Source organism: Colias croceus, chromosome 20 (genome assembly GCF_905220415.1).
Source record: "Colias croceus chromosome 20, ilColCroc2.1".
In the NCBI taxonomy this organism is placed as follows: domain Eukaryota; kingdom Metazoa; phylum Arthropoda; class Insecta; order Lepidoptera; family Pieridae; genus Colias; species Colias croceus.
The window spans coordinates 1,022,709-1,037,388 of record NC_059556.1 but is presented as its reverse complement, the minus strand read 5'-3'; the positions used below and the strand labels follow the sequence as shown (position 1 = coordinate 1,037,388).

Genomic DNA, 14,680 nt, shown 5'->3' with positions numbered 1-14,680 from the left:
TTAGCATATAAGCATCATAATATAATTATAATCTACGATATTATGTAAAAATCTTTGATACGTAAAACACGGATATCTAAATTATTGGAAACGATAAAGATCGTGATTAAATAGACACAGGAAGTTTGTCAAATTTTATATCTACGGTATAAGCCTTTATACATATAAAAATACGTGTGGCACTTGGGGACTGCCGCGGTAAAGCACCTATTACATAGCATGCCTTCAAGCCACACCTCCGTGCCTGTCGGAGTAGGGAGCGTGAGGTTTTTCGTTACGCAATTTCTGGATTCGGTCCCCGCGCTCAAGGCCCGCGATAGAAGCTATGCAATAGCTTAATAAGTATGCGATAAAAAATACACCGAAACGGTGTTATACATAAGAATTACCAATCATCGCTATCTGTTATGATGATAATCAAATAAATAAATAAAATAAATACTTAATAAATCCCATTACACATATTATAAAATATCAGGACTTTCATAATTACATATAATTAAATTAAGATAAGCAAATCCAGGATTATAGATAGTGGTGATTGGAAGTTTTGAAGTTATCTATAAAAATCAATAGATAACATTCATGGAAGAACTTAAATTGAAATAACTTTATATAGCGATTAAAAATTTATACAGGGTTAGTTTTCAATGACCGGCCAAATTTTCAGAAATGGTTCAGAATCGATAACATTTTAGATCTAATGAAGAAAAGAACTATTTTTTTTAATTAGATTTCATTCCTGTCCGCCACTAAAAAGCGAACGTGTGGACATTATTAAAGCACAATTCAGTTCAACAACCTAGATAGGTAGAAGTTAGCACACACATAAATTTGGCGATGCGCGCACGCACACAAGTGCATTGATAATCGCGTGTTTACGATTTAGGAAATTTTTAAGACATTTTCAAATTAATGCTATTATTTTATTTTATTTTATTCGACAATAATATTTCAAATGTACCTTTGGTTTAATATCTAGATCTTAATTTTAAATTTTGGCTGGTCATTGAAAACTAAGTTCCCCTTGTGTTTAAAGTTTCTTCAGGTTCTTATCCAGATTTCAGATTCCAAAATGATTGAATATCTTTAAATGTTTAGAAAAAAGAGTATAAAATTTCTAATTTACTTTTTTTGCAGTAACACACAAAATGAGAGTGTAGAGTTAACAATAAAAAACATAAAAAAAGATTGGACGATAAACATCAAACAAATTAAACATGGGTCTATATGGAAAAGGTAAATAAATATTATAACTAAGCATTCAATTATATTTATATTATTAATATGCAATAGTATATTATAGTCATAGATTATTAATATTAAAAAGAAAGGTAGAGTTTATACCTATCTATAATCTTCCTATAATATTTTTCATCCTTTAGCGCAAGCATTGAGATATTTTGAACAAATATTCTCAGAATAGGGATAAACATTGCCCATTCTAAAAAAAACCTTAAATTAAAACAACTTACTTCAAACCACTCTTATTCCACATACATGTTACAATTAAGTTTTTTAAAGTCCTATTTTCAATTTTCCATAGCAAAAGCAAAAGTCCAATCATGGCACAAAATGGAGATAGTACCGAAGGATATCCGTGGTGTCACCATGGGAAACATGATCAATATAACAATAGCAGAAACTTGCTTGTACAAGATTATCATGCAGGATGTTAAAGCTGGCACTTTACCTGGGTATTCAATGTGTAAGTAAGATATTGTATGAAGATGTAGTTGACAAAATATATGACATTTAAAGCTAGATTTGAAATGTGAAATAAAACACATTTTACAGATATAGCAGAAATAGTTAATGTATTAACAAACAGAGAAAATAATATTTATAAATAAATATTTTAATAATAAACTTTGAGAGAAATATTTGGCTATTCATTTGCCGCTGAACACCGCTTTTAATCATCGAGTTAGTCATTAAAATTTTACAGTAATTTTTTTAAAACAATATTTCTTTTGTCCAGATTTGCTTATACCAGTGGTTTCACTGATGGAAGCCCTGTTAGCCCCGTTGGTAGCGTGGCTGGGCTATAGAACAAGGAGGACCACGATCCTCATGTGGTCTCTGGGAATTATGATTATTACTTCCCTCTGGTTGTTTTTGCCTTCGCCGCCACAGATCCAGGAAACAGGTAATGACATAATGCTATATATTTGAGATAATAAAGGTAGCCTTTTTGTTATAATTTTATGTTATTTAGTCGTTAAATTCAGATTGAGTTATTCCGCATTTTATGTACAAAAAATCATGGTTCTTATACATTTATGTCTACTTTTATAAATTACTAGTGATAATTATCTAAGGATAATTTGTTCATACTTCAACTACAATGATTCTTGTTTTACAGAATTCTGCAACAGCACAATAATAAATCAGGACATAGAGTTTACACATCTATCATTGAGGACGACTTTCAGATTGGTGATAACTGTAGGAATGGCCATCTGCTTCGCCTTGACGAGAGTGGCTTTGTGGAGCCATGTTGTAGCTTATACTGACGATATTGCACCGGATAGAATGAGCGTGCATGTTGGTACGTTGAATTTAAACATTTTGTCATCTCGATACTGTCCTAATTTCATTTATTTGTGGATATTATAGTAATTGTGTTAACCTATAAGTAATTCTACTTATAGGTAAACCTATAGGCAGGTTCAAAAAATTAGTAGCTAATAGATAAAAAAAGTTTCACTTTAAAAGGGCAAAAATTCTATGTCTTGTAAACGGAATATACGGTGGAAAGGATTTTTTGCCCCTAACAAATAAAGTTACAGATTTTCTTCCATATTTTAGTTTAGAAAGGAATAAACGTGTCAACGTGAACACATGAAGATAAGCGAGCACGTGAAATTCATGTTGGTTGTTAATAGATGAAGATACAATCAAGATTCAATCATTTATAAAAATAGGCTGTGTCTGTCACATAGAACGCGTTCTTAATCTTAATAACATACTGTCAAAACATGTCACGCGCAGTTCGTGTTCTACCTAACCAATAGCGCGTAGTACTATAGATAGCGGCGTCATTCAAGTAAGCGCTTTAACGCGCGCTTAGAACGCAGTCGTAGTCTTTGTATGAGATAACAGTATAGATATCTTATTATATAACATTCTTTGCTACCTTGTAGCCTGGTCGCCTTGGTTGCCTGTTGCAAAGAATTTCTGTTAAGCATTCTTAGACACGTTCTTAGACCACATCTCAGCTTAACATCAGGCGAGATTGTGGTCAAGCGCTTCCCTATTCCCCATAAAAAAAGCAATAGGTAATCAAGCATGTTGTATTGATGCCTTTTTGTAAAATTGTTCATTTTCTGCTCTGCCCCCCTAGCCAAGTGGCTTTCTGTTAGCGTAGCGTTCAATAGAATAGACTACGAATGTATGGGATTGACGTAATCTAGATACGTTTATCTACAGCTTACGTCAATCTCATACATTCGTAGTCTATTCTATTGAACGCTACGCTAACAGAAAGCCACTTGGCTAGGGGGGCTGTACTTTCTTGTATTGATAAAGTATTATAAATAAATAATCTTTATAATTTCCATTATTTTCAGGAATTCTCATATGTTCCAGGATAATAGTTCTGATATTCAATAACTTATTAGCGCAAGGTTTAGATAAGACTATCCTCATTACTTTAGGAATGATAACTGTTTTTACGATTGTGAACACCTTGAGGCTGTATTTTGGATTACCTAAGGTCACACAGGACACAGGTGATTTGAAGGTCATACCGATGAATGATAGAGGTAACTTATATTGTAAATCGTTAATATTTGAAAAGTTTGGCAATTAATCAGGAGAATAATTACTTTATTGACATTTTCAAGATGTTGGATGAATAAAATATTTATAGAGGCAATTTTTTTATTTGAAAAACAAGCATGTAAAACACGAAAACTATTCTAAGGCCGGTAGCAGAGCTTGACCGTCCATCGGTGCGTACGTCAGTCGCGCTTGTTATATGTATGGAAATTCATAAAACCGTTCATAGCTAGGCCGGCGCTTATTAATCATAATCATAATTTACTCTAATTTAAATATATTTTTTCTGTATGGATCCTCTAATTTATTTGTTTTTTTTTCAACAAGGAATTTTAAAAATTAGGTAACTAAGCGCTATGTCAAATGTTTATTTATTTATTTATTTATTTATATACTCTTTATTGCATACACAAAGTTTGACAAAATCAGGAAATTATACTAAGCAATTGGCGGCTTTATTGCTTATCAGCAATTTCTTCCAAGCAACCAAAAAATAAAAGCAGAAAGTTAATACAATTTTAAAATTGGGAAGATAGTGTACACATAAACAAAAAAAGAAGACAACATATCAGCGTAATAGGTTAAAAGGAAAAAAGATAACAATAATTACAAAAAAAAACACACATAAATAGAGGCAAAGATAATAAAAACAAAACACACACACACACACACAATTATAAAGGTGAGTGCATTTAAAAGAAAAATAAAAGCAGATAAAAACAAAAACAAAACAAAGAAAAAAATAATAATAATAACAGTGATGATTAGCAGCTTTGCAAATAATGATCCTTTACCAATTTTTTAAAAGACTCCAGCGTTTGTGCTTTTCGAATACTAGTGGGTAAAGCATTCCAAAGTTGCACAGCTTTTACACTGAAAGAGGCGTGGTAAAATTTGGAAGAGTGAATTGGAATAGTAAGCATTAGGTTCTCATTAGATCGCAGGTTGTTATTAGGTAATGTTGATTTTTTTTGATAATTTTCTTATTTTCAGGCTACTTTAGAAGCTTAAAGAGAGTGTTAGTTAACTTCGTCGCTATGTCACAAATGATATCCATGGGGTTGGTAGCAGCTGCTCTCTGGGGCTTCGGTTATAATGAATACGAAATTATTAAGGTATTTATATATTTTTTACTTTCTGTAAAATATTTTCACAAAAACAACAAGTTCACTAAAACAGTTAAGATTATTAATTTAGAGAGCCGTTTTGCCATCTGAATTTTTTCATTAGTTTTTTTTTTAATGTATGGAATGAAAGTTTGTCAGGAATACAAGTTATTTATCATAAATATTGAAAAAAAAAAAATAAACATTCACGACATTTAAATTAAGACACGTCATCATTTTTATGTTTCGTTAAATTGTACTTTCTTTTTCAGACAAACTTCAATATTATGCCAATAATTGGAAACAATGAAAATTACGTCACAAAATTCACGAGATACATTGTATTTATTTTTGCAGTTGTGGTAAGTGATCATGACTATTTTTACATTTACAGCAGTTTATCCTTTGTATTTCAGTGTAGATATCACTACATAGTATAAAACAAAGTCGCTTTCTATGTCCCTATGTCCCTTTGTATGCTTAAATCTTCAAAACTACGCAACGGATTTTGATGCGGTTTTTTTTAATAGATAGAGTGATTCGATTTTCATAAAATTTTAGACAAATATTTACTTTCGGTTGAAACCACTCATAATTAAATTTGCTTATAAATAATCAAGTATTTACTTTCAGTACATGGGAGTAAAGCAATCAGCTCCGATAAGGCCAAAATTCGACATGACAAAGGCATTGGCTGTGTCCTTCAAGATGACGCTCTTTGCGATAATCCTATATGCATTTATTATCGTAGCCCCGCCTTGTTCTAAGGGACATGTCGCTGGGCTGGAAAAAGGTCAGGATTATGCTAATCCCCAGTGTAGCTTGTCTTGTGGGTAAGTCAAAGATTTTTTTTTAATATCATACATACCTACTTCCTAGGTTGTTGCATAAAAGTCGCAGGTCAATCCGTACTTACTATTAGAACTTAGTGATAATGAAATCACTCAAATTCGACAAGCAGCTGAATTCTGTAATGGTCAATTTATTCATTTTTCATCTAAATAACAGATGAGGGTATATTTTTTTAATCCCGGATCTTAGACTATAATAACACAGAATGCCCTCGTAACGTACCTTTTCAATTTTTTTAATTTTTCAAACTTAAACATGACCGGACGCAAAAACAAAAAAAAATGAATATGAAAATTTTATTGAAATTTATTTTCTATAAAATATGCACGCATACAAAACCTTAGGTGGAAAGCTCGTTTTCTACATATTATTAGTAATTTCATGCTCTTATATAAAACTTATTAAAGAATTGAAAAAAATAGATAACGAGGCGGGATATTCTATTTTTTAATAATTTGAATGCCATAAAACGCTAAATATCAAATTCATGCACTTAAATTAGTTGTAATCGCTTTAAAAATAATTCCAGATGTGTTCCAAGATATAAGGAATTTTCACCAGTGTGTGTGGTTGATACCATGACGACATATGTGTCGCCGTGTGAAGCTGGCTGTACAGAACTACAAAGCATCAATAACTTACAGTAAGTATTTCTTGAACACATAATTATTATTATAAAAAAGATATAACATAATTTAGCGTTTAGACAAAGTATCAATAACTTACAGTAAGTTTTTCTTCAAATCATAATCATAAAACGCAAACAAATACCATAAATAATTATTTTTTCCCAACTTTTTAACAATTTATTTTTCTAATCACACGTGATCTATTTTGTTACCATCTAAAATTAATGATAATTTCTGAAACACATTCTGAATTTATTTAAGTAGAACCTATAGTGATAATAAAATATCTTTCATTTCATTTTTTATTATGCTATAAAGATTCACATGATTAGTTAGTAATTATCGGATAATTCTTTAAAAATTCGTTAAGAATTTAGATTTAATTTTTGGACAAACCCGACTTTTTATATAAAAAAAAATCTAATTATCACACGCGATCATTAATTTCGTTCAAATTAATGATATTAATCTATTTTCTAAAACAAATCATATTTTATTTTTAGAGATAATAAAATATCTTTCAAATCAATAGATATTCTATAATTAATGTACACGTGATTAATTATCTTTTATCTAATATCTGTCTATATCTGACGATTCTTTAGAAATACGTTAAGAATCAGTATGGTAATCTATTCTCATTAATTTTATTTATACAGGCTGTACACAAATATTAATTTTATTTATACAGAATTTATACAAACGTTAATTTTATTTATACAGAATGTATACAAACGTTAATTTTCTTTATACAGGGTGTATACAAACTGTAGTTGTGCCTCAACTGGACACGCGACTCCGGGCGCCTGCAGCGACTATAACTGTCAAATTGGATTTAATTTACATGGAGCGCTGTTTAGCTTGATACTGACGGTGTCTCGTACGTTTTCTTTACTTATTTTATTTAAAGATAAATAAACTAGTGTGTTTGAAAGTCTTGAAAAGATTTTGAAATTTCTTGATCAAGTTACATAGGCATTAGCTATAGCTTTCCAAGAACTACTTTATCGGCCAACATTATAATATAAAGTTAAATATGATTAATCTTTTAGTGGTGGCGTTCCAAGCTCATAGCATGTCTATCTTGAGGTCAGTGGACCCTCGAGACAAGTCCATCGCCATGGGTCTGATGTGGTCTGTCATCGCTATAATGACTTTCGTGGTCGGAAATAACGTCTTTTATGCTATTGACCGTAAGTATGATTTGCATGTTATATAATATTTGTAAAAGTGCCAATAAATAATACTATTTGTCTGCTTGTTATTCGAATTTAAAAAGCGATGGTCTAATTAATATACCTATACTAACATACCTACCGAATGATAACTAAACATTTAAACGTTATGACGCATTACGAGAAATATATTGGTTCCTCTTTTGTGTAGTGAAACTTCTTTGCGCGCGTTGAGAGTAAAATTTCAAGGTCGTCATGAAATAAGGCGACGATTTTGTTATCTTTGAATCTTGCCAAAGAAGTTTCACTTCTGACACGTGGGCTCAGCACACGTTTTTTTCTGAAGAAATAGCAGTAGATGATGATATAAAATATTTTTCTTTCCAGTCCACACCTGCAGCTGGTATACCGGCCAGAGATGTCAGCTCCATAGCGACTGGTTCCCGTATGCCGTTGGAATTGCTTGCACCATCTTCACCTTCACAGCCTTGATTATCAACGGCACAGTGCGCAGATATTTATATTTGCGAACGAAACGAGCATATGACGTCACAGATGAACCAAATGCTTAATTATAATTATTTATTTATTAGTTGTATAATCAATACTCAGAGCTAATACGTTTGTTTGAACGGGCTAATCTCAGGAACTACTGGTCCGATTTGAATAATTCTTTCGGTGTTAGATAGCCCAATTATCGAGGAACGTGATTTAAGACTTGATATAGATTTTTTTTGTCATGGCTTTAAAGAAAAAAATAGCGTGCCACAAAGTGATGAAGAATAATTCATTGTTATTTATATTGTAGTTAAGTATGTGTCTGTGATTTTGTAACAAAATATTTAAGTTTATTATTTTTTGTGTAATATTTTTCATATTTAAATCTAAATAGAGGGATTGTTATTTACAATTTTATACCAGCATTAAGTTAAGAATAATCTAGTTAAGTAGGTACTTAATATAAAATGTTGTTTTTGTAGTTTTTTACCACTACTTTTTAGAATAGGATATTTGCAGGGTTACGTTATACTTAGTACCTAATACTTATTGTTATTTTTTCCTTATAATTAAGTAATAAAAACCAGTGACTATTTGCATTAATCAAATTCCTACTAAGTACCTATTGCATAGATACTATAAGTCTATATTTTATGTAGATGTTATTACCTAATTATGTTTATTAAAATTAATAGCAAACATATAGTTTATGTATTTTATTTACCTATAAAAAACTTAAACATTCACTTTTAATACAAGACGCTTGAAGACTTGAATATCATAAAGATATGAGCGTAATGTTTGTATATTTTTTATAAGTTTAGTTTACATACAGTGAATATAAGTCGTGAATATAAGAATATAAGTCGACCTGCAACGGCGCGGCGTGATAATAGAATGAGACCAATTTTATAATAGATTTAGAGTACTAAAAAATGTATTAAAAATGGGTTGACTGGGAAAATCCTGGACAGGACATTTTTAATGAATTAAAAAAAACATTTATTTTTAATTAATTGCAGTATCAAGATAATAATAAAAAATAATAATAATAATATAATAATAAATTCTTTATTTGACAACAGAAATACATGTGTACATATGCAATTAGATTTTGGGATAACTTACATATAATTAAAACATAAACCGTAGGTTAATTGCGCTATTTAAACAATGTCTCCTATACTAGGGAATGTCCTGTGTTACAGGAGACATTTATCCGTCCGTTGATACAAATGATATACCTGATTATTGTAACAATTCTATACTATGCAAGTATCACTTAAAATTAAATTATAATAGACTTAAAGTATGAAACCTACAGAATGTGCAGTCATAGTCGTTTTCTAATATTTACTAATATATTTAATATTTACTATTATGACAGCGCTGTTTTATTACAAAATTGTTTTATTATCTCGAAACTGCAATTAATAAAAAATGAAAATAAAAGATTTTTTAATAATTGATTAAAAAATATCCTTTCCAGGATTTTCCCAGTCAACCCAGGTTTGTATAAATTAAACAGTTGTAACTAACAAACTGTAGTTACAACTGTAACTTAACAAGTGTAGTTTGTAAATAGTTTTCATCGGCGGTAATTACCGCCAGACGCTTTAAAGTCTGCAAAAAATAACGTAAGTTTACTTACAGTCCGAGTCTTGATTTTTATATATTATGATATCTTAGAATTTCTATGCAGGACATATCCTAGGGGCCAAATATCCCCCAGACATATTTAAAATCTCGTCATGAGTATTAACGCGCACATAATGTTTTTGCGGTTTTATATCACAGGCCCATTGAATTTATGTTTTAGTTCAGTCTTGTAAATTTATACACTAAAATATGGTTCAGTTAATAATAATTAAACCATATTTTAGTGCCCAATTACAGACTATAAATTTCAGTGTGATATTTAGTTATGAGTGGAAAGGTTCGTACGAAAAGTAACTAAAAAATTATTATTTTTTACTAGCATTTTATCCTGTAGGTAAAAATATTTATTTGTATTTTTCTACAAAATATAGAGAAATATGTACAAAAAATATTATAAAAAAAATTATTTAAGATGAATTACTTTCTTAATAATAATTATATTTAAGTTTTTAATTTTCGTCATCCAGCCAATATTTGTATTGAGTGTCTAAGTCATCATCATCAATATCAGTATTACTTGTTTCTGTCTCTGCAAAATCAAATAAAATATCATAATTATGAGTAAAATAGCTACAAATTTATAAAAGAAATTTAAGAAAAATACGCAGAACGCTATTTGCCTATTTAGAGTAAGTACCAATTGTTTCAGCTCCATATTTTTACTTATATTCAAATATTATTTTTAACCAGTAGGTATTTACAATAGAATTTATATTATGTAAAATGTTATTTTTTAAAGCGAAAAATTAAATCAAATTCGTAAAAACAAATATGCAAAAATAAATTAATATAATTATTTTAAGAGCATACAAACCTTTTTGTTAATTTAGATGTAAAAAGAAAAAAATTTGTCAGGCTAGTGCTTGACAAAGTGGGGACGTCACGATTATCTCAATTGAACGATGTGTTCAACTTTGTTACGGTTGTGTTAGCGTCTAGCACCGTAGCGGTCTAACCGGTCTCTCAGTGCCAGAAATTATGTTAGGGAGCCTCCTCTTAAGCGCGTGCACCGATATCAAACCTTTTTAATAAATAGCACATCTAAATAATATGTTGTAGATTATTCATTGTATATATTAAGATTTTCCATTGTAAATTTTTTGCTTCTCAAACTTTTTTAATTAATTTAATAAAAATAAATCATAATAATTAAATATGTTTTTTTTTGTAGATAAGCCATTCTTAGTTAAAGAAGAGCGGGTCCTCCTGACATAGATTTTCTCTTTAATTTATTAAAAACTTATTCCTATAACTTACCAATAAAATAAAACATATAATAAACTTATATACGAAAAAAACTACTTTTTTATTTATTTATTAACCAAATTGGTCTACCTACATAATGCTCAAAGCTATTCGCGAATTTTATCGCAACAAAGAAAGATTATTTGTACAGATAGATAATAATATGTACTGATATATAATATGTATAGATAGATTTATATAGTGATTTATCTTCCTACAGAAATGATACTGTATCGCATCAGTGTTTGAGGAGATTCGAATAAACATACATCTCTGTAAAGTGCAATAAAATTAATAAATTAAACACTGTTTTGTTCAATCAAAGTTCGGAAAACTTTGAAGTTATTGGAGTGGGGGAATCCATTCATATTGTGGTATGTATTTCCCTGAAGTAATTTCGTCGAGGGTTAATATAGTAGAACCTGGATAACCTGTTTTTGTTACAATTTGAATAAATTTTTCTGTAAAGAAAATAGAAAAAATATCGTTTAAAATTAAATCAGTATGTGAATTAAAAAACTGATAGGTAAAAATTAAAAAAAAAAATATATTAATAAAGAAATATTAATTAAATTTAAGTGTAAGTATTTTTTTTTTCATAAAAGCCAACAATTAACCTAGAAACAAATAGATACGCTAATTTACAATATAAATTATTAACATAGATAGAGCTAACTAAAATAACAAGGTTTTTTATCTAAAACAATTGTTATAATTATTAACAATTCATTGTGGAAAAACTGTACAGTTTAAACCATGTAAGTAACGCATTTACGTATATACATGTAGGTATTATATTTATTTATTTTAGCCATAAATCAAAAGGCAGGCACTAGTTTTAAAATAAAATAAGAATTACATATTTTAATTAGCGGTTCACGCAGTCAAAGGTTCAGAGGTTACAAAAAATTACAATCGAATTGGCAATCTCCTCTTATTTTAAAAATCGGCCGATAATAATTATAGTATTATCATTATAATTCCATAGTATACTTACTATGCGATTTATATCAGCCGACTCCCGACTAGCTGCGTACCAAACTGTCAAGCCGGCAATCGAGGAAAATTTTGACAATCTCATTAATTAAATAAATCGTTAATTAAAAAAATTTAAATCGGTAGTTTTTGAAGAAAAAAATGTATTCTCCGTGCGCTTGAAACCTTTTGGCCTTTTGGTCCCATTTCGCCTTAATAGTTTTTTTTGATAAGAGAAAAATTTTATTTTAAGTTTCGGTTAAGGGCCCCTTTTCCCAAATTTATGTTTCAAAATCGTGTTGTTTTCAGAGAAATCGTCTTATTTAAAATCTTTAAAATAAATATATAGTTCAGATTAACGATTGATCTAGTGACTTTTTTGGACAAAAACACAATATTAAACATTTAACTCGATACAAAAAAATCAGAAGTAAAATCGATTTTGAAAGCATTTTCATTTTTATGAGAATTAGGGGAACGCTATTTTTTGAAAATTTTACATTTCATTTACTAATCAGGTTTAACAGGGATATTATTGGATAAATTTATAATTTGGCCCTTATTTGACTCGCGCGAATCACGCCAGTGACGCCAGAGTCCAGCCAGACGTCATCGAGGAAAGACCTGTGCTAGTTTTGCTCCCAACCACGTTGTAGTCGCTGCTCGCGTATTAGAACCGAGCGGCGACTACAACGGCGAGCACGCCACAGTATAAATAAATCAGTTGTTTGATTTTATTAACTATGCTAGGAATTTTGTTGTAAAAAAATTAACTGCTTATTCTATACTATAAAACGAGCAATATTTACATAATATGTATTTATATATTTGTTTGTATACAGTGTGAAAATTTTCGATGGATGAAAAGTACTAGAAATACTGGAGATAGCAAATTGATTTTTGATGATAGGAAACATTGCTTTATTTTTTTAAAAGAAATAGAACTGCATTCAAAGATGTTCAAAAATTCACATTCTTCGACCGGGAAACGAAGGAACTAAAAATGTAAAAAAAAAATAAAATTTTCTATTTTATTCTTAAAATCAAAACGGATAGGTCTATTTTCTACAACATAATAATATTATCCGTAAAATATTAAATCTTTATTATTGAAACACATGGGCCTTGATCAACATCTACGAAAAGTTGTCCGTCTGTCAAGTGTGAAGTTACAATTTTCTTATGAGTCAATGAAATTAATACCCGAAGATGTGTGACATGAATTATAGATAAGAAAATAGTTGCATTGGTCATTAATTAATAATATTAATTTAATGCACATATTTTCTTTCTTAGACGTTTCTTTTTGACTGAAATTTAAAGAAGTAGGACGTGAAACATGTTTGCGGTGCAAGACCGCAATTTACAAAATTTGATTACTTTTTTGCCTTTTTATTTTGTTTTACTTTTAATTAAATATTACCAATATTTTCAGAAGAAAATAAATTAATATATCCAGAACGAAAGTCTCATTTTGAACAATTTATTTATTAAATAGATCAATAAACCAGTAGCGTTCTTTATGATGTTGATGCTACAATAAAAATGTTCGATTCCATGATATTTTTATTTCTAAGAGCAAATATATTAACAATTAATTATTATTTTTAATATTATTTGTGTCGATTTGAAAAATAAAATGAGATTTTTTTTATTTTTAATAAGTCGATTCCCGGTCGAAGCAAGTGAATTTTAGAAAATCTATTTTTTTAATAAAGGAATGTTTCCTTTCAGCAATATTTGCTAATTGCTATCTCTAGTATTTCAAGTACTTTCCTTCCAGGGCACATCGAAAATTTCACACTGTATATATACAAACAAATATATAAATATGCAAATATAGCTCGTTTAATAGTATAGGTTATGTAGTTACACGTAGTAGTATAGTTACACCTAAAATCGGTTCAGCGTCAGGAAAGAAAACCCGACTTATTTTTTATATACTTAGTAGTAAGTAATAATGATTATATAGTAGTAATAATAAAAAATAAGAAGAGATAATCTACGAAAAATATCTTATACGTAAAACACAGATATCTAAATTATTGGAAACGATAAAGATCGTGAATAAACATCGGAAGTTTGTCAAGTTTTATATCTATGGTATCTTATATATATGCCTTTATTTAATAAGTATGCGATAAAAGATACACCGAAACGATGTTATATATAAGAATTGTCAATCATCACTATCTATTATTATGAATTATGATAATCAAATAAAGAAATAAAATAAGAAAATATAAAGACTTTCATAATTACATATAATTAAATTAAGATAAGCAAATCCAGGATTATAGATAGTGGTGATTGGAAGTTTTGAAGTTATCTATAAAAATCAGTAGATAACATTCATGGAAAAACTTAAATAGAAATAGCGATTAAAAATTTAAATTGTGTATGTAAAGTTCTCTACATTTTCTTAAGGTTATTTACATCCAGATTTCTGAATTCCAGAATTACTTAATATCTATATACAAATATAGTTTATAATTTTCTAGCTTACCGGCTTCGCCCGCTTTGTCTAAAACCTAATAAATTATATTTTTAAATCTTCCTCTTGAATCACTCTATCTATTAAAAAAAAACCGCATCAAGATCCGTTGCGTAGTTTTAATGATTTAAGCATACAAAGGGACATAGGGATATTGGGACAGAGAAAGCGACTTTGTTTTATACTATGTAGTGATAACTTACTTCTTTTTTGCAGTTACACACAAAATGAGAGTGTAGAGCAAACAACAAACATAAAAAAAAA

At 29.4% G+C, this 14,680-nt stretch overlaps 1 protein-coding gene and 1 long non-coding RNA gene across 2 annotated transcripts; both read left to right on the top strand.

Moving 5' to 3' along the window:
• The first annotated feature begins 1,099 nt into the window (after window positions 1-1,099).
• On the top strand, window positions 1,100-8,500 carry LOC123700905. Its single transcript, XM_045648279.1, has 12 exons — window positions 1,100-1,239; window positions 1,547-1,708; window positions 1,982-2,149; window positions 2,366-2,551; window positions 3,573-3,767; window positions 4,777-4,898; window positions 5,162-5,251; window positions 5,523-5,722; window positions 6,271-6,384; window positions 7,126-7,250; window positions 7,423-7,563; window positions 7,933-8,500. Exons 1-12 carry the CDS (start codon window positions 1,221-1,223, stop codon window positions 8,115-8,117), a joined length of 1,707 nt encoding a protein of 568 aa, XP_045504235.1. The 5' UTR covers window positions 1,100-1,220; the 3' UTR covers window positions 8,118-8,500.
• Window positions 8,501-11,202: 2,702 nt separating this feature from the next.
• LOC123700907 lies at window positions 11,203-14,668 on the top strand. The gene is made up of 2 exons (XR_006752661.1): window positions 11,203-11,321; window positions 14,633-14,668. It is a non-coding gene; the product is annotated as an uncharacterized LOC123700907 (long non-coding RNA).
• The last annotated feature ends 12 nt before the right edge of the window (window positions 14,669-14,680 follow it).

What these genes read in the sequence shown, in the direction of transcription:
- LOC123700905 (XM_045648279.1), top strand. An exon ending in TTTACCTGGGTATTCAATGT is followed by an intron (nt 1,709 to 1,981) that starts GTAAGTAAGATA and finishes TCTTTTGTCCAG; the next exon opens with ATTTGCTTATACCAGTGGTT. An exon ending in ATGAATACGAAATTATTAAG is followed by an intron (nt 4,899 to 5,161) that starts GTATTTATATAT and finishes TTTCTTTTTCAG; the next exon opens with ACAAACTTCAATATTATGCC.